The sequence below is a fragment of the Myotis nattereri genome (genome assembly GCF_964212035.1).
Source record: "Myotis nattereri genome assembly, chromosome: 8".
NCBI lineage: Eukaryota > Metazoa > Chordata > Mammalia > Chiroptera > Vespertilionidae > Myotis > Myotis nattereri.
The window spans coordinates 41,837,588-41,857,989 of NC_138083.1; the positions used below are offsets into that span (position 1 = coordinate 41,837,588).

The 20,402-nt window shown below is 45.9% G+C and overlaps 1 protein-coding gene across 3 annotated transcripts in view; it reads right to left on the reverse strand.

Annotated features, from left to right (window-relative positions):
* FECH (ferrochelatase) overlaps positions 1–11,988 on the reverse strand; it is a 32,496-nt gene extending 20,508 nt beyond the window's left edge. For 2 of the 3 annotated variants that reach the window (XM_081096494.1, XM_081096495.1), the window contains exons 1-3: positions 11,757–11,988; positions 6,725–6,854; positions 1,145–1,264 (exon numbers count right to left, since the gene is read on the reverse strand). In XM_081096494.1, the coding sequence (XP_080952620.1) occupies positions 1,145–1,264; positions 6,725–6,854; positions 11,757–11,823 (317 nt within the window). In that variant the 5' untranslated portion in view covers positions 11,824–11,988. The remainder of the gene's footprint in view (positions 1–1,144; positions 1,265–6,724; positions 6,855–11,756) is intronic. The other variant, XM_081096496.1, reaches the window with a different exon arrangement.
* Between the last annotated feature and the right edge of the window lie 8,414 nt (positions 11,989–20,402).

Consider the following 20,402-nt stretch of genomic DNA (forward strand, 5'->3'; position numbering starts at 1 on the left):
GTGAATTCTACTCCACCTTAGCAACTCAGAATCATTTTCTACTCAATAAGATAAAGATAAGCAGAATTTTAAAGAGTCTAAGAAGGCCAAGCCTTTGGAAACGGGAGCTGGAAGTCACTAACGAGGGCCAGCTCTCTCGGCCTCGATTACAGAGAAAACTGGGCACTCTCGGAAGGGCAGCTGCCTCTGCCCCGCAGCTGTTCTAGCACCCTGAACAGTCAGACCCCCAACAAGTGGGCAGAGACCCTGGATGTGCGCCAGCTACGATCTTAACACCTCCCGATCCTGCACCTAGCAGGGACTGTGACGTATAAGACAGAATTAATACGCATTTTCTTACATATTCCTCTCAATGTAAGAAAATGCATCTTAATCCTATAGATATACTTGCATATGTGAGCAAAGGTGTATGCAAAAGCATGTTCATTATAACAGTGTAAACAATGTAAATGTCCATCCATGAGGCACTGGCTAAATGAATTAAGGCCCAACCAATTCCTTACATCATGAAAAAAATGAGCCAGGTCTATGTAAACTGTTAGTGAACAATCTCCAAGACACATTAAATTCGAAGGGAAAAATAGTCACGTACCTAATAATATACATAATTACATTCACATCTGTGTAAAGAAAAGGGGGGATATACATGTGTACACACACATGTGCTTGGATATACATGGACTATTCCTGGATGTAAGAGCACTCACCCCCAGGGTGGCTCACTGGGAGGCTAGAGTCCAAAGTAAAAGGAAGGCCTGCCTTTTACAGTAAGCATCCTTATACCATTGGCGTTTTTATTGTACACATGTATAAATTTTACACCCGCAGCACAAATGAATAACCAGCTGCTCAGTACCAGGAACAAACCCATCTCTTCAGATCTTTACCGGGGCCTCGGCTGTGTCAGACAACTGCTCTCTAGGGCTCTGGGCGGGCCAGGCTCAAGAACACTCACTGACCTGCTGTCTCTCTCCTGCAATATCACAGCCTTCTCACATATAATAGAAAATCGTGCTGCTGCTCTAGCCACTACCAGACATGCATTAAAAATGCTTACTTTTTGAGACTGTAGAGCTGAGATGCACAGAAGGTGAAACGCACAGGACAAGTTATGAATAAGCACAGGTGTTCACGGGGAGCTTACTTTTGAATAGGAAGTGTCATTAGGTCTCGGTCCAAGAAGAGCCTCAGGAGGAAGTCGTGGACGTCTCCGAGGGTTTCAGGGCCCCCCATGTTTAGCATCAGTATCCCAGTCTTCGGCTTCCTGCCAAAAAGAAAATGCAGTGGTTGATTTGTAACACTTCTTATTTCCCTCCACGGAGGAATCTTGGCTCGGCTAGCAAACCCTCATTGAATCTGTTCGATGCAGAGGTAAAACGCTGCAGACCTGTGCGCTGCCATCCCACGGTTACCTGTCCGGGAGCACACGGGGCCTCCAGGTCCGTGCGGTCCCAGCTCAGACTCTGACCTTCATCTCGGAGCTCCATCCATGGCACTGGTCTTCGCCAGGCTCAAAATGTTTCTCTGTTGAACTGTCAGCCCTGAATGAAGATCCCAGGCTTTGGGGGCTGAGTCAAGGTGTGATCTAAAATTGTCCTGAGCAGAAGCACCTGTTCAAGTGAATGCCTTATGAACACACAGGTTCCCTGATCTCTCCAAACTTCAGGTTCCTCATCTGTAAACAGACAGACTACCACCTGCCTCAAACGGATATTTTGAGAACTAAATGGAGAATGTACTTAGTCACTTAGCATGATTGGTGCACGCAGAAAGTTCTATTAGACACAGAGAAGCCTTGGGTTTCCCTACAACTGTATGCTGGCCCATGTCTCACTCTGATACCTTCTCTTTATCCATTATTAAATGAAATGATTACTGATGTAAATTATTTCTTGCTACCCTCCTTCCTTCTCCAGCACCTACCTTTACTGCTTTAAGTAATTCCTGTAAAAAACTGTCTAATTTATTCAAATCAGTTCCAGCCTAAAGAATGAAGCACTGAATGAGCAAGGAGAAGCAAAAAGAAGGCAAAACTCTGTCATAAAAGTTTTAAGTCAAATCCAGCCGACGTTGCTCAGTAGTTGAGCATCAACCCATGAACCAGGTCAAGATTCAATTCCCTATCAGAGCACAGGCCCGGGTTGTGGGCTCAATCCCCAGAAGGGGGTGTGCAAGAGGCAGCCGATCAATGATTCTCTCTCATCATTGATGTTTCTCGCCTTCTCCCTCTCCCTTCCTCTCTCTGAAATCAATAAGAACATATTTTTTAAAAGTTTTAAGTCAAGCAGCATCAGAGAAATCAAATCCACAAAAGACCTATGCAAAATGCAAACTTCTAAAATCCAGAGCAAGCCTGGAGCCTACACAGGCTGACGTGAGCCAGGCCAGAAACCTGCCAGGCGCAAGGTGGAGCCAGAACAGGGCCCAGTGCGTCCAGAGGCTTCTGGAAGCCTCCAGAGGCCACAACAGAGACTGGGAGCTATGAGGTCAGGGCCTGAGGCAGGACCATGACCTGGAGGCCTGTGTGCCAGGAACAGGCAGCTATGTGATGACAGTAACAGAGTCTGCAAGTGGGTAAACTAAAGGAAACATGGGCGTGTATCTTCCATTCCTTTTTTCTCATTTAAAAAACTTAGATATAATTTACATTTTATAAAATTTACCATTTTAAGCTGGTACAACTAATTCCTGAACATTTCATCTCCCCCAAAAAAATCCTTGTACCCATTGGAGCCACTCCCACTAATCTACTTCCTGGGTCTATGGGTTTGCCTATTTAGGATATTTCACAGGAACAGAATCATATAATATGTGGCCTTTTGTGTCTGGCTTCTTTCACTTTGCATAAAATTTTCAAGATTCATCTATGTTGTAGCATCCACCAGTACTTCCTTCCTTTTAATGGCTGACTAATATTCCATAGTGGAGATGCACTCTCCAGTCACTCTTGATAAAGCAGCTGAGAAATAACTAGTCCTGGGTTTACCCAAAACACCATTATTGCGAGTGCACCGTCTCCATCGCCTGCATCGGGACCACTGCTAGCGACCACAGTGACGACGCAGTCCTGCTGAGGGGGCTCTCGTTCGGAAGCCTGTCCTGGATGTGCTCTGCAGCTAATGATGTCATGGTGACATTTCATTTGCAACTGCTAAACAGCTGTTAGCAACATTTGGCAGCAGAGTGTGCCACATCGACACAGGGGGAAACTGTTTTTCTGATCAAGCATCCCATAGGTGAATGAGGTAGAAATCTAAATTCACAGCCTGAATTTTCAAAACCAGAACCAATTCCTGGGAAAAGGAAAACGTTGCATCAAAATGGAGTCAGGAATTTGCCCGTTTAGCCCCCATTAGAAAGAGTCTCTAAATTCACTTTCACCTCCTCGTCTTCTCTCGGCCTCGGCACTGCTGGCATTCTGGGCTGGATAACACCTGCCGGTGGAGGGCCGTGCTGTGCCTTGTAGCGGTGAGGCAGCACCCCTGGCCTCTGCTTGGTAGATGGCAACAGCTCTACTAAGTGTACCGCAACCCTTGCTTGAGACCACTGTGTTAGAGGGAGGGGGCTTAATCTCCTTTTATTAAACCGCACAACTACCCCGAAGGCGTCATTATTCCACGACGTTCCCACCCCCTCTGACCAGGAGTCCGCTCAACGAATTAACCAACGTGCTTAGTTTTCAGTTCTTGATTCCTGAAAAGTCCCGCTTCATTATACGGTGAAACTGTCATGTTCCCCTAATCTTTCTACTTAGACCACCAGTGTTCTCCTGGGATTCTATCTTTCACTTTCAAAACCTGTGACCCACAATAAATTAAGTGCATTTTTCCATGGATTGCTGCCAGTTAATAGATTAGTGGTTAAGAGACCCCAGGCTAAGCGACTTACCTAAGCCACGGAGGGCGTCAATGTACGAAGGGGATTTAGAACTGTTTTTCATCTACACCTGAGCTCAGAACGAGAGTGGCTGTAAATGGGCCGTTACCCTGCCCTGCAAACCCAGGTTTTGTAAAGCATGTTGATCTTATACTTGAAAGAGATGCACATGATTTGAGAATACCTAATACACATGCACTTAATTCAAAACTGTGTTGTGCATAACGAATGGTGCATTAGTAAGCCCTGGCCCCACACCCCTTTTCCAGAATGTGAAATACAAAGCTTTAGTCAAGGGCCTCTGTCTCTTTGCCCCTCTAGACAGAGCACATTTGAGACCAAGATCTAAATAGCCAGGTTCCCTTTGTTTGAATGTAAAAATGTATGGAGCAAAATATATTTAAAACTTCTCACTTGAAAAGGTATCAACATTTTTCCATTTCCATATTCTGAGACTCTCCTAATATGAGGTTTTTCCTTTGAACTATTAATGGTACATCACAGAAACTTAGCTCATCAATTAACAAATAGAATTCTACTCTACTGTATGTAGTCAACGCACAAGATGTAACTGTCCTGAAGGTCCATGCTGCCTCTAGGACAGGGTGGGGCAAACTAAAATCCATGCGCCAAATCTGCAACCTGCACACACACACCCCACCTCCCGCTTTTTTTTTTTTAATATATATTTTATTGATTTTTTTACAGAGAGGAAGGGAGAGGGATAGAGAGTTAAAAACATCGATGAGAGAGAAACATCCATCAGCTGCCTCTTGCACACTCCCTACTGGGGATGTGCCCGCAACCAAGGTACATGCCCTTGACCGGAATCAAACCTGGGACCCTTGAGTCTGCAGGCCGACGCTCTATCCATTGAGCCAAACCCGTCAGGGTGCGCCCCCCTCCCTTGTTTTTTAAATAAAGTTTTATTGGAATGCAGCTCATTTATTTACATGTGATCTATGACTGCTCTCACATGATAACAAGAGAGTTGAATAGCAGCAAAAGAGACCAAATGGCCCACAAAGCCTAAAACATTTACTATCTAGTAGCACCTTATAGGTAGGGTTGCTGACTCCTGGTCTAGTAGAGTGTTAGTCTAAGATTGTCTAGCCTAGACTAGTCTAAGCACTAAGCAGCATAATGCCTTCACAATGTCTGGCATCAGAAAGACATTCATCACTTCATCATTTCCAATATCCAAAAACTAGAAATAATCTACATGCCCCATAATATGGGACCGGATATATAAATTATTATTTAATACCCTATATTATTAAAATAATGTAGGATGCTTATATTTACATGGTGACATATTGTTAAATAAAAAGAAGTTATAAAAGTATGTACAGTATTGTCCATTTTTGTAAATATATACTGAGTGAATATTAATAGACACAGATATAGAGACAACATACTGATGGTGAGATTACCGCTGTTGTTTATCTTTTTTTTTTTTTTGCCTGTCTGTAGTTCCTAAAATGAACCCATTTCTTTAGCATAAATGAGATATAAAATTATTTAATTTCTATTTGTTAATATTTTTTAAATGTTAATAAATTCATATTAAGACCAGTTACATTACTGACTTTTGCCCCTGAAATAATACAATAATGAAATAATTTCTTTCCAGGGTTCCACATCGAATCAGTTCTTTGGTTACACCAAGTACCCTAAGGACTTAAAGCACTTTGTACTATGGCTGAGGTGAGAAGAAGGACCATGGGTGGCCACGCAGAATGGTACCCTGCTCAGCACGCCAGAACGGGGAGTAGCTGTGCTTCCTCACCAGACTCAAACTTTTAGGAAACCAGAGAGTTGAAAGGAGATGATTTGGGGCCCCACGCCTAATGCCCTATCCCCTACACATCTGTTACTTAGCACTCAATGTATCTCTGGTCACACAGAGAAAAACAACAAACACGCCCTGCCTGGTGTGGCTCAGTTGGTTGAACATCATCCTGTGCACCAAAAGGTTGCTGGTTCAATTCCTGGTCAGGGCACATGCCTGGCTTGCAGGCTCAATCCCCAGTAGGGGGCATACAGGAGGCAGCCGATTGATATTTAGCTCTCTCACATTATCTCGCTCTCCCCCTCTCCTTAAAAAATCAATTTTAACGATCTCAAAAAATAATAATAACAAAAACACACAAAAAAGACTATTATATTTTCACAGCTGTATAACTTCCGTGGAATATCAGGTCTACCAGAAAGATCACGGGGTTAAACAGTTCACACTACTTTCTTTCACGGTGCTTAGTGTTCAAGTGCAGTATTCTATCTATGTACTCATTTAAATAATTGTCTTTATGGTCTGTACCAAAATAAAACTTGAGAACAGCTGTGGTTTCTGTTATGAAAGAGGATACCCAGCTAATAACTAATTCTTGGTAGATTAGTTATTCTTTATCCTGAACAGGACATACATTTCATAGGTATAATTATGTTAGGTTCATAAATACATTTCCAGCATACATATAATTTGTGTTATGTGACATATTCCAGAACAAAATTCCTACATGATTTGTAGACTGCTTGTACTCAACTCTGTGTCCTTTAACAAAAGCCCTGTGGGAACACTATCTCAACAAAGCTGAAAAATTAATTAATTAATTAATTAATGATTAAAAAATCTGTAAAAAAATTTTTTTTATTTTAAAGACCTAAGGGGAGTGGGTGTGAAATCTGTTTAATAATTTGACAGCTATTGAAAGGAAGCCAAGAATATAACATCCTGCTCCTCATATACTGGGTTTTCCCAGCACCTTTTTTCCTGGGGAGCTTGTATCTACTGGTCTTTGCTTCAGTAAAGAGAAATCCTTATTGGTGCCTAAAATTAAACTCATACCTCTTCCCCGGTTGAACTTGAGGTTTTGGGCTTCTGGCACTTTGGGCTGTTTCTGTGGTGGCTACTGCTGCGGCTGCTGCATCTGATTGGCACCTCCATGGCTGTCGGGCCCTTGAGCTGCCAGGCACCACTGTGACAAAATTAAAGTGGAAGCATGAAATCTAGGAGGAAAGTAATTTCTTTTGAAGTGGTCCTCAGAGCATAATTCCTAGATTTAAAATTTAAAGAGATATAATAGCAGAGGTGACCCCCCCTGCCTTATTTCTCTGCAGGAGGGTGAAGGCACTTAAGGCGTCTCCAAGGGGATATGGTGGCGCCCCCCAGGATGGCTTATCAGGACCTGCAGGGAGCCTTTTTTGAAACCACACACCTCCCCTCCCAGCCTTGGCCGCAGATTTGATAGGATCCTTCATGAGATCCTATCACTGTACCTTCTAAAAGTTACTGATGGCAGCATGCTGCGCCTATGAAAGCTGAGAAGCCTGCACAAGAGGGTAAGAGCCACTGACTCAAGAAGTGGAAGCTGGGCCAGTTTTCCACCAGTTGCACAGATCTCATATCTGCCCACAGCCTTCTCCAATAAAGCACCAGTGCTGGGGGCCCCAGCATTGCCCTTGGACCCTGACAAGGGGGACCTCACTTTAGAGGCCCCATTCGGGCACTCTCCCTGCTGCACCCCACTCCATGGGGTATGTAGTCTGCATGCCAATGATTAACTGACCCCCAGAGTCCAAACCCCACATCCCCACAACCCCGGAATTCCATACCCCCAAAGTCCCACACCCACTTCCAGGGTCTGCACAGGTCCCTTTCCTAGGCCCATCCTCCGGAGAGCTGGTCATGCAACCAATGTAAGCATGATGTCGACTTGATGGGGACCCAAGGAGTAGCTGTTTGCAGGGGCAAGAAGGGAGCTTGAACATACAAACTGGAAAGTCCACACATGTGTACTCAGAGCCAGCAGTGGGAGGAGCAGGGAGGCCTGCAGGCCAGTGGCATGTCTCCCAAAGCCTCCACATTTCTGCAGGAACTCAGAAGAGTTCGGGAGTTCACCCTTCCAGGTTGTTATGAAGGTCCATTTATCAGTGTAGAAAAACAGGATATATGGCAGTTTGTTAGCTTGCTGTCCCACATATACGGCTCTCCATGTGTACTCCTGCCCTGGGCCCCATAAGAGTTAGGGGTGGGCTTAGAGAACCCACCTGAATTGAGGAGTCCATGGGCCATACTCGACTGTAGTCCCACACTGGACACATGACCTCCCTTTCATATCCTTAAACCAACAAATTTGAAATCAGCTTGAGACCAGTCTCCTTCCTCCTCCTACTTATGAGTCATAGGTGTCCTGGTAAGGAACTTGGGCTGGAGACGAGCAGATCTGACTCTGAATCCAGTTCTGCCTCTTTTTAGTAATGTGACTAGGGCCGGATTACATTTCCGAGCCTTACTTTCCCTGGGTGCAAAATGCTGGCGTTGCTATGGGGATCCTTGTGAGGATTATAGCAGATTAAGTTCAGTGAAGCATTCTGCAAGGGGTCTGCTACATGTGATTAATGCTGGCGTTAGTTTCATCTGTAAGCGTCTAGCGCATAGGGACCACACCTGCTGATTTTTATCACCTAGAATGTCTATAAAATACAGGAGAATGGTATCTCCAGGCTCCTGAGAGTTCCAGCTACCCAGACTGTGACCATTCCGGCAGAGCCAATTACATGAGTTGTGCTGAATAATCCTTACTAACTCAAAGTGGAAGTGCAACAACTGACATAAAGCAGTTCAATGCTGCTCAAATGAAGTCTCAAATCAACCCACATCTCCTTATTTTAGACGCGCTAAATTCTGAACTGCGTGATGAGATTTAGCCAGGTTCTCCATCATGCCACAATGTCTGCAATTCCTCATATGAATGAGATTATATCAGATTCCATGGAGTATGAGAACAGAACTTTGGCATCCCATAATATGACTGCTGGTAATAAAATAAAACTTCCTCCTGTGAACCTTAAAAAGGGGTAGGGTGAGACAAGAGCCTCCAACTAGTACCTAGAACAATTTAGGAGCTGGGAGCTATTTGAGCTGCCAGGCTATTGTAATGCCCTCTGTTTACCAAATTCTCTTCTCTATGGTTGAATAAATTCTCAGAGGAGAAGGGTGTTACTAATCATGGATCCTGTCTGCTCAGGACTTAAGAGTTCCTATACCCAACTCTCAAAGACTTCTCTAAAACACACCTCTCCCCTAATGATCTGAAGGTTCTAGAGAAACAGTGTCTCCTACTAAAAGATTAGTGTTCATCTAGCTAAAGGAGTTTAAAGTGATCATTCGAAGGGCCATCTGAGGCCCCTGAATATACACAGCTCACACAAGAGCAATCCATAGGCACAGGCAGCACTGTGTGTATAGAGAGTATGTATTCTGGAGCCAGAGGGACCTGAGCAAAAACCCCTGATAGGACCAACAAGCTGCAGGGCAGTGCTTGGGCAACTCAGTGAGTTACTCCACGCCTCACTTTTCTTGTCTGTAAAATGGTGATAAGGTCAATCGCGCAGAGCTGTTATGAAGATTAGGGGAACAAAGCATTCTCCGTCCAGCCCCAAGAACAGTACCAGGCACGCTGCATGTGGTTAAGCAAGAGGTAAGAATACAGTAAATCCTCACTTAACAAAATCAATAGGTCCTATGACTCTAAGAGAAACAACATATAATGAAACCAGGGAGCCATATGCTAAAAACAGCATGTAAAACTTTGCTTTTCCACTCTTACTTTCAGAATTCATTTTTGGAAATACTACTCAATTTTTTCTATCCAGATAATGTTATTCCCTTCATATCAAAAAAGTATTATAACTACATCTTAACATCAGAGTCTGTAATACAACTAGATGTCAAATCTTTCCGCCCCAATACTTCTTTCAGCCCCATAACTGCCACTGTGCTTCCTCTCTTAAAAGATCATGCCTTTTGTCACCCCGTGCCCTTAGTGACCTGATCCTCATTGTACTTCTGGGTTCTTACTGTTTTCCTAACAAAGGCACCTGTAATAAGATAAGGAGGTTCAGAATGGATTCTCTCCATTCCCTCTCAGTAGATGCCAGACTGACCAATTAGGAAATTTCTTAGAAAAATAAGTCAGCTGTGTCCAGTCACGGTTCAAATGCATTAATTTAGCGTCTTAGTATGTGGCAGACTTTTACACAGTAATGAACATTTTGAGGGTCTCCATGTATGTGTTGCATGCTAGGATAGTGTGTACCCAGCTAATCTTCATGGCAAGCCTATGAGGTACTACCCTACCCCTTTTACATTCACTAAAGCTCATGCCAGGCTCAGTGTCATGCTCAAGGGGTCACAGTTAAGAATGGTGCAGAGCTTGTGTCCCAACCCAGTGTGTCTGACCCAGAGTCCCATCAGTTCATGCTGTAGACACAACCTACATTCAAAGGGTTTGCATCAGAAATGTGTGGAGTTGTCAATGGGTCGTATTTGTTTTCCAAATACCTCTAGGAAACACTAGCCCAGGCTAGTGGGTCCTGCTGCCAAGGACAAGTGAGCACCGGATGATGCCAGGGGTCAGGGGCTAGTGCAGCGAAGCAGTGGGCACATTTTCCTTCCATCACCAGGGAGAGAAGCCAAGAGTAGACGCCCATGATGATGATGATGTTGAAGAATAGAATGAAGAAATAAAATGGAGTCACTATGGTCAAGCTGCTCAATTATTGAAAGAAAGTAAGCTGAGGCATAAGGAAACAATTCTATTCTTTCCTTAACTAGCCTGGGAACTTAAATTTCTAACCTTTCCAATCCTTCGTCAATACCTGGATGCACATTAGTTCTTTATGCATCAGTCTGGACATACATCAAACCTTCAGTGAACCATCGTAATGGCCTCAAGAAGGAAATGCTCCATTATTCACAGCACTGGACATCTGGAGATTACCATCTTGAGCCAACCCAATGGCTAAGAATACAGGACTGAACTTTTTAAAATATATTTTTATTGATTTCAGAGAGATAGAAACATCAATGATGAGAGAGAATCATGGATCATCTGCCTCCTGCACACCCCCTACTGGGGATCGAGCCTGCAATCCGGGCATGTGCCTTTGACTGGAATCGAACCCAGGACCCTTCAGTCCGCAGGCTGATGCTCTATATATACTGAGCCAAACCAGCTAGGGCTGAATTTTTTTCAAACATGTACTTCTTACTATAAAACTCTCAAACTTTTCTTTCTCCTTCGGAACACTCTGGGTATTGCCTAACTGTGTTTCCTCTTTGCAAACCCTAAGATCCTTAAGTAAAAACTGTGTCATTTATTTCTAGACTCCCGAATCTCTTGAGCTGGGTGGACAATGCCTTCAGTAGTCCTCCCTATGGCAGGCCCTTAACATATGTCCCACAGTAATCCTCACAACCATCCTGTGACTGTGGTTATTCTGACTCTACAGATAAGAACGAAGACTATGGGCCTGGCCAGTGTGGTTCAGTTGGTGGAGAATCCTCCGATCACCGAAAGGTCACCAGCGGGATTCCGGGTCAGGGCACATGCCCTGGTTGCAGGTTCAATCCCAGGGGGCGCATATCAGGAGGCAATCTGTCATGTTTCTCTCTAAGATCATGTCATGTTTCTCTCCACTCTCTCTAAGATCAATGGGGGGAAAAATATCGTCGGTGAGGATTTTTAAAAAGAAATTAAATTAATAAATAAATAAATAAATAAATAAATAAATAGCTGTTGAATGTTCCAAGGGTCTGCCATTACTGACAGTCACCCAGCTGACCAGTGAGACCCCATGCTCCCTCCACACAGCCTCCCAGGGCCCCCAGGTGACCCAGGCACCCTTCTGGACCCTGCCAGGGGAGGGTCCCTTCTAGCCCCTTCTCCGCCCCTCGCCTCACCCGCGCCGCTTCCTGCGCAGTGCACGCCGCTCCCGGAAGCCCCCAGGACGGGGGACCGGAGACGGGGAGCTGCCCGCCGTCCCGCCGTCGCAGGGACCCCGGCGTCGGCTGCTGCCAAGACAACCCCACTTACTTCGATCGCGGAGCAGAGCGCCCGCGGTTCGCAAGGCCGCAGCCATGTTGAGGCGGAGCGAGAGCATTCCCGGGGCGGCCTCCGCCGACCCTGGATCCCTGCCGCGGCGGCGCGCTCAGCGGGGCCCCAGCACCGAGCCCAGGGCGCCCCTCCGCCGCCCGAACCTGATCTCGCTCGCGTCTCCCCCGCGCCCCCAAGGCGCGCCGCCACCTTCACTACCCGGCTTGGGGGCGGGGCAAAGCGAAGCCACGCCCTTCGCAGGGAGCCCGCTCAGCCCCAGCCCCGCCCCCAGGTTCAGGGCTGCGCTCGTGGCCCCGCCCACCCCCTCCTCCACCGCAAGTCCGTGCCATATAGTCCCGCTAGACTCCGGGTCGTCCTGGACGAATGCCCTGGTTGCAGACACGTGCCAACCTCACTAAGGCAGGAGCCATAGCCACAGCCAAGGACTTTCTAGATATTTCCATTACTGTTACTTAGGTATTAGGATGCTTCGACTCAGTTCTCCAGTTTGCTTGCCCGGTTACAGCACAACTGTGCAGACCTTGTTTTGTTTTGCTTTGTTTGCAGAATAGGCAAAGGAATTATTTTATACTAGAGACTCATGTCATGATTATTCAGTTTCAAGATTATACTGCTAACATGAGAACGTTACGAAAAGAGAAAGCCAGTAAGGCAAATGCAGTTCTTAGAGGAATGGTTTGCGCAGGGAGCACAGGAACCTCCCTCATTTCTAGCCATTCCCACACCTCCGACCCCCCACCCGCCCCTCCCCACCCCAACCGTGCCCAGATGTTCAGCGCATCGTGTAGAACGAGACCAACAACCCTTATAACAGAAAGCTCTCGGGCATCATTCGTTCATTCATTCACTGAACAATTATTGAGCACTTACTATGTACACTGAGAAAACAGCAGTGAACAGAACAGACAAGGGCTTTTCATGGGATTTAGGGGAGACAAAATAATAATAATATGTACTATTTTGGGTGATGATGAGCATTAGAAAGAAAAAGTAAGCGACATAGGGAGATGGGGGAGGGAAGACTAATGCAATTTGAAATAGGCCAGAAAAGTCCTCTATAACATGTGGGCAAAGTAAGGCCGCAAGCCAGGTGGAACATTCCACAAGATGAAGTCTAGATTGGGTTGAAACCAATTTCCTGTAGTTAAAACGAGTGCTCGTGATTGGTTTAGTTTATTACTGAAGTTAGCCCTCCTTATGGATGAGCCCAGTGTAAAATGTCTCATTACAGAGATTGCCTTTCCTATTACCTACACGACCTTCAAATCCAAGCAAGAGATGTTTCTCGAAAAGCAGACAGTGAAACTTGCTCCAAGTATCAACTGCTTCCTATATATACATTTTGCTAGCTCTACTCTCATAGCAAGTGTTCGTTTAATTTGCCCTTTACAGAGGTGATAATTATAGATAATATACTTTTCTACCTAAAGCCTAAATCTATTTCTTTTAAATAAACTACACAGAAAGACTCTACATTTTGAAATGCTGTGCTGGATAAACCTGTAGACAACGCCAGAGAACTAGAAAAGGCCACGGTTTTCAGGCTCTTCTCAACCACCTCAGGGAGCCTGGATAAGCCATCCCTGCATGGGGATGCTGTGCCCCTCCTGCCAGGTGCAGATAGCCAGGGCCTTCAGGCCCCTCCCAGGCCAATGCTGGTGATTAGTGACAAGGCATGAAGGTGCCACATCTCACATCTTCCACAGTTGGGAGGGGCTAACTTTGTATCTGACCAGAAAGGAGAAAGAAGCTCACAAAACATACTTTATTAAATATACCAACATAATAACATTTTAAAAAGTGAATTTGCACCATTTCATGCATTTTACTCACATCTTGCATTTTCATTTTTACTGACTTAAAAAGCCCAATCAAAATTCCTCATGTGTAAAACCTCCTGGTTGATGGCCATGTAAAGTACAACATAGGAAATATAATCAATAATATTGTAATAACCCAGCCAGTGTGGCCCAGTGGTTGAGAGTCGACCTATGAACCCGGACATCACAGTTTGATTCCTGGTCAGGGCACATGCCGGGTTGTGAGCTCGATCCCCAGTGCATGGCATGCGTGAGGCAGCCAATCAATGATCCCCTCACATCGTTGATGTTTCTATCTCTCTCTCTCCCTCTCCCTTCCTCTCTGAAGTCAATAAAAATATATTAAATATATATATAAATAATAATATTGTAATAACTATGTAGGGTACCAAGTGGGTACTGGAAATATTGGTGGGAACACTTCATAAAGTATCTGATAGTCTAACCTGACCACTATGCTGTACACCTGAAACCAATACAAATGATACTGAATGTAAACTGTAATTGGAAATAAATGATTTTAGTGAAGTACTGATACGAGCAAAATGTGGATGAATCATTATGCAGAGAGAGAAGTTCTACACAACAGAGTACACATTGAGAAATTCCAAATAAATAAATAAAAGCTGGTGTGCATATAAAGACTCAGAGGTTATAAATGGAAACAGAACTTCATTATTCTTCCCCTAAAGAGAGTACCATAGCGATCGGTATTTCTAACCTATGATTTATTTCTTACAAATATCAAATATAACAGCTTTCCAACGAGTACTTTTTAATGTTTTTATGAAATGAAAGCACATAAAATGTGCTTTATATCGGCTCTTTTCAAAACTGATTAGAAAACAGCCCTTTACCCAGAAATTGTGAATTCTAAATATGGGTTTACTAAGAAAACTAGAAAGGAAGGCCCTTGAAAGACTAAAGACATTTACAAAATTATATGAGATTTATATACATGTATGCGTGTGTGTACATTTTATTTACATATTTATGTTACATAAGTGCATTTTTTTCTGGCTTACGTATTTGTAACAAAATTATATACCACTTCCCTTCGCAAACAGAGGGCCAAAGCAGTCTCTGGACCAACTCAGATAAGCGGCACCCCCACCTTGTGAAGGTTGCCTGAGCTGGTGACTTAATTAGTGAGGAAAGCACTGTCCTGTCACAGACAGCGCTCCAGTTCAGCCCGTGGTCCTCAATGAAATGAACTTGTTGGTTTCAGCTCAATGCTTCAGGGAAGGGGGGTGAGAGGAATCGCCTAATTCATTATGTGCCATGATTGGCATCTCTGAGCTACACAAACTAAATTTAGATTACTCAATTCTGTTTCCTTAATCAGAAAAATAGAGCAAGTGGGGGTGATGTTCAATGCAAGAGAAACAGTGGCTGTGTGAGGCAAACAAATGATTACTCAGAGAAATCTGATCGATTGTCCCCACAATTGTTTTATAGCAAAGAGGCCACCTGACCAGACTAATGTGTTACACACTTTTACTCCTCCCTTAACCCTACAGAGCCTTATGCCCACTAATGGCGATGGGCTTTTTGGTGCATCTGCACATATTTGAGAATCTACTATGAGCAATGCGATGTCAAGGCTATAAAAAAGCAAAAGTAAACCAGACTGTCAAGTAGTTCATTCATTTATGAAACAAATACAGTGTGTGTGGAGATCCTACTTATATCAGGCACATAGTAGGCACTGAGCCTACAGCCATGAATTAATTAGACTTTCTTTCTTTTTTTTCTTTTTTTAATTCATTTCAGAGAGTAAGGAGAGGGAGAGAGATCGAAACATCAATGATGAGAGAGAATCACTGATTGGCTGCCTCCCGCACACCCTACACTGGAAATCCAGCCTGAAACCCAGGCATGTGCCCTTGACCAGGAATTGAACTGTGACCTCCTGGTTCATAGGTCGACACTCAACCACTGAGCAACACGGGCTGGGCTGAATTAGACTTTCATGATACTTACATAAGGTCAGGCAGACAATAAACAAAAGCTATACAATATAATATCAGGTATGGCTAAGGAACCACAAATAAAAATAAATGAGGCCAAGGAGTGGAGAGAGGCAGGAACTGTTAGTTTTGGTGGCATAGTAGGACGTGGCCTCTGCAAAGGTGGGATTTGAGCAGGACCTGTGGGGAGTGAGGGAGGCTCTCTGTGGAAGGGCTCTGCAAGCAAAGGAACCACCAAGTGTGGGTATGCATCTGAGACTTGAATTAGTTTCCTAGGGCTGCTGGAATAACATACCACAAACCAGGGGGCTTAAAACAACAGAAATTATAGTCTTCCAGTTGTGAAGTCTGAAATCAAGGTATCAACAGGGCCATGCCCCTCTAAAATCTGTTGTTTTTATACTGTTTTGTTTTTACCTGAGTGTTTTATTTTTATTTATTTATTTTTAAATATTTTTTATTTCAGAGAGGAAGAGATAGAAATATGATGAGAGAGAATAATCGATTGGCTGCCTCCTGCATGCCCCCAAACCAGAATCAAGCCAGCAACCTGGGCATGTGCCCCCTGATCGGACTTGAACCTGAGACCCTTCAGTCCACAGGCCAACGCTCTATCCACTGAGCCAACCCAGCTAGAGCTTTACCCGAGTGTTTTATGTTGCAGGAGGAACAGGTACAGCTATCCAACAGGAAGTTTGAGGGGTCATCTATACAAAACTGACCATGCATTCATTCTTTTACAAAACAATTTCCAGAGAAGTCATCACTCCCCTCACTAATTGTCCTTCCCAATTGCTAATAATTGCACTTTCCCCCTTTTTGCTTATGTCCACTCCCTTTTGCGTTGTCTTCAAATACAGAGTAAAGACCTTTGGGTAAAGACAGGGATTCCAAAACATGAATATAACTTCACTCCCTCCCCCAGACCCGACAAAAATATAAACAGAGGGTTTGCTGTTGTCGTCAGTGGTGTTTTCAACCCCAAACTTAAAAGAATTGGGGCGGGGGTGGAAGGGGAAGGGAACCATAGCAACATAATTTTGGAAGCTTTTAACGAGTTGGTTAAACAGTTCATGATTTAGCAGACACAAGAAAACTGAGTGCTAAGCTGGCCATCCTAAGACAAGAACCATCCAGATTTACATGATAGCTTGGTACATGGCTCGTGGTTGGCAGCACCAGGCACCTCTGGAAGTGGGGATGAGAGAGGAGATGCTAGAATGAGATGGATTGAAAGCTTGTTACAGAAGTAGTCAGATTGCCTAGGTTTCCTCACTGCAGTGGGCGACTGCCCCCACCTACCCACAGCAGCCTGGAGGTTTGCTTCCTGGAGAGGAAACAGAGGGCTCTGGACTGAAGATACCAGGCACAGCTCACAGCAGAGAACCACTGAAAAGAATGAAGGTGCGGGGACCCAGCCCTCTTCTCCTTTTCCCCACAGGAACTGGGAAGGGTCTGGAACCCGACCAGCCCAAGGAGACCTAAGGGCATTGATATCGGGTGGGGCCTCCCTGACGAAATGGCCCAGGCAGCTCACTGGAAAGAGGTACACATCTCTTACCCACACACTTTGGCACTTTCATCTCCTATTTGGCATTCCCAGCAGATAACCAAGCACCACCTGACATCAGAAGAAATCCTCTAATAAGCAGAACAGAGACCCAAACAAACAAGAAAAAACAACATGGAGAAAACCGGGATGTGACCATGGCTGCAGGACACTGCAGAGGGAAAGTGAATACTTGTCACTTGAATTGCTACAGATTAGCCTCCTGTCTGTCTCTGAATCTTGGAGCAGGTCTGCTACATAAGCACCAAAGGTAGAGAGGGTTTTGTGTGACCTCAACTTAAAGGGACACATCAGGCTTCAGGGAGCAGAATCTATATATATAAAAGCCTAAGCAGCCCTAGCTGGTTTGGCTCAGTGGATAGAGTGTTGGCCTGTGGACTGGGGGGTCCCAGGTTAAATTTTGGCCAAGGGCACATGCCCGGGTTGCGTGCTCGATCCCCACTAGGGGACGTGCAGGAGGCAGCCAATTATTGATTCTCTCTCATCATTCATGTTTCTATCTCTCCCTCTTCCTTCCTCTCTGAAATCAATAAAGAAATATATTTTTTTTAAAAAAAGGCTAAGCGACTGAACGACCTGACCACCAGGGGGCAGACGTTCAATGCAGGAGTTGCCCCCTGGTGGTCAGTGCACTCCTACAGCCAACCTCCCATGGCTGGCCAACATCCGGCGGTCCCTCCTCCCCACCCCACCGACCCCGATCAGCCCCAATCCCGGCCAGGCCAAGGGCCCCAACCGTGCATGAATTCATGCACCGGGCCTCTAATCTACACTAATAAAAGAGAAACATGCAAATTGGTGTCACTCCGCTACCCTTCCCAATGGCTAATCAGGGTGATATGCAAATTAACTGCCAGCCAAGATGGCGGCCGGCAGCCAGGCAGCTTGAAGCGAACAGGAGGCTTGCTTGCTTCAGTGACAGAAGAAGCCAACTTTCCCTGCCTGCTGTTGCCGGCCTCTGAGCTTGCAGTTTGAAACATTGTTACAAATATAGAAGCTAAACAAAACCCCAGAAACCTGCTTTCAGCCAGCTGGGCTTCAGCCAGCAGGACCGCAACATTGTTTCAATTATAGAAGAAACCCAGATCCCTGCTTTTAGACAGCCGGGATCTCAGAGCTGGAGTTGAAACAGTGTTTTGATTATAGAACCCAAACAAACCAGATACCTGCTTTCAGCAGCTGAAGCCTCAGAGCTGGAGCCAAGCCTCAGAGCTAAAACTGGCCCAGAATAAAAAAACAAAAAAAGCAAAAAAAAAAAGCAAAAAAAAAAACAAAAACAGAAAAAAAGGAGCGGTTGGGAGCTTCAGTCACCGCCAGCCTGAAAACAGCCCTCAGCCCCTCACCCAAACTGGCCAGGCACCCCAGTGGGGACCCCCATCCTGATCCAGGACACCCTTCAGGGCAAACCAGCTGGCCCCCACCCATGCACCAGGCCTCTATCCTATATAGTAAAAGAGTAATATGCCTCCCGGCACCGGGATCAGTGTGACAGGGGGCAGCGCCCAAATACCCTGATCGCCCGGCGGTTCTGTGTGTGACAGGGGGCGGAGCCACAACCTCCCTATCCGCCCTGCTCTGTTCGTGACAGGGGAAGGCGCCCCAACCCCCTGATCAGCCCTGCTCTGTGCCTGATAGGGGGGAGCTCCCCAACCCCGATAGCCCTGCGGCTCTGTGTGTGACAGGGTGCGGTGCCCCAACCCCCGTGATGGGCCCTGCTCTGTGACAGGGGGCAGCGTCCCAACCCCCTGATTGGCCCTGCTCTGTGCGTGACAGGGGGTGGCGCCGCAACCTCCCAATCCGCCCTGCTCTGTGCATGACAGAGGGCGGCGCCCCAACTCCCCAATCGGCCCTGCTCTGAGCCCGACCAGGGGCTGCACCTAGGGATTGGGCCTTCCCTCTGCCACCCGGGAACAGGCCTAAGCCAGCAGGTCGTTATCTCCTGAGGGGTCCCAGACTGCAAGAGGGCACAGGCCAGGCTGAGGGATCCCCCTCCCCCGAGTGCACAAATTTTTGTGCACCGGGCCTCTAGTTGAGAAATAAAAGCCCAGTGAGAGGAGAGTGCCACGAGAGCAGGGCCTCAGAACCAGGGTGTCTGTGTGCTGGACACTTGGCAGGGATGTGGGAGTTGTGACACCTGGACCACCTCAGTAAGGTTTGCTGCTCACTGGGCTCAATTCATTGGCCTGATGTCACCATGACCTTGACTTCCTACCTCATCTAACCCCACAGCTCTCCCTCAGTATTTATAATTCTCAATTAATTTACACAATTAAAATTTAGGATAATTGAATCTTACCCCTCCCCCTAAATTGTGATCAAATGAATTGCCTACTTGAATCCAATCATTCACGTTCTTACAAGTATTTTTTATTTAACGGTATAGGCCAAATACACTGCAAATGCCACATTTCCTTCTGTCATTTCACTTACTGCAGAACAGGATACAATTTAATGTGTTCAAAAATAATGCACAAAAAAAATTATAAAAAGATGTAGCTAGGACCTACATCTAATTTTTGAAAATCATTCCTTTTCATTACCACAAATATTAGTAATACCTACTACATTTAGTAATATCTAACTTGGTATCATAAAATTATTCACACACAAAAAATCCTATATAATAAAAGGCCAGCCATCATAAGTGTAATGACCGAAATGACCAGAGACCAGAACTACCATGGCCCCTCATCGGGCTGGCCTGCCCCCAAGCAAGGGGTTAAGGGTGATCAGGTAGGCAGGGAAGTGGTTAGGGGTGATCAGGTAGGCAGGCAGAGTGGTTAGGGGTGATCAGGCAGGCAGACGAGCGGTTAGGGGTGATCAGGCAGGCATGCGGAGTTGTTAGGGCCAATCAGGTAGGCAGGCCAGCGGTTAGGGGTGATCAGGTAGGCAGATGGCCCCTTGCAGGGTTGGCCCTGCCCCCCAGCAAAGAAAGAGGGAGGCCGAGACCACTGGTGGTGACTCTATGGCAGGTGTGCGGCTGGCCAGCGATCGTCCAGCAGAGGGAGGCCCAGGCCTGCCAAGCCATTGCACCCCACGCCTGTCGCCTGCAGAGGGAGGCCACCAGTGGCAGGGGGTGGGGGGGGAGCCAGCACTGCACAGAAGGAAAGCAATGGCAGTGGCAGGGGTGGGGTCAGCTGCCTGCAGCCAGGGGAAGGAAAGCCCCAATAGGCCCTGACCTCAGCAGGCCTAGGGACCCTACCTGAGGGGTCCTGGATTGTGAGAGGGTGCAGGCTGGGCTGAGGGACCCCCTCGAGTACATGAA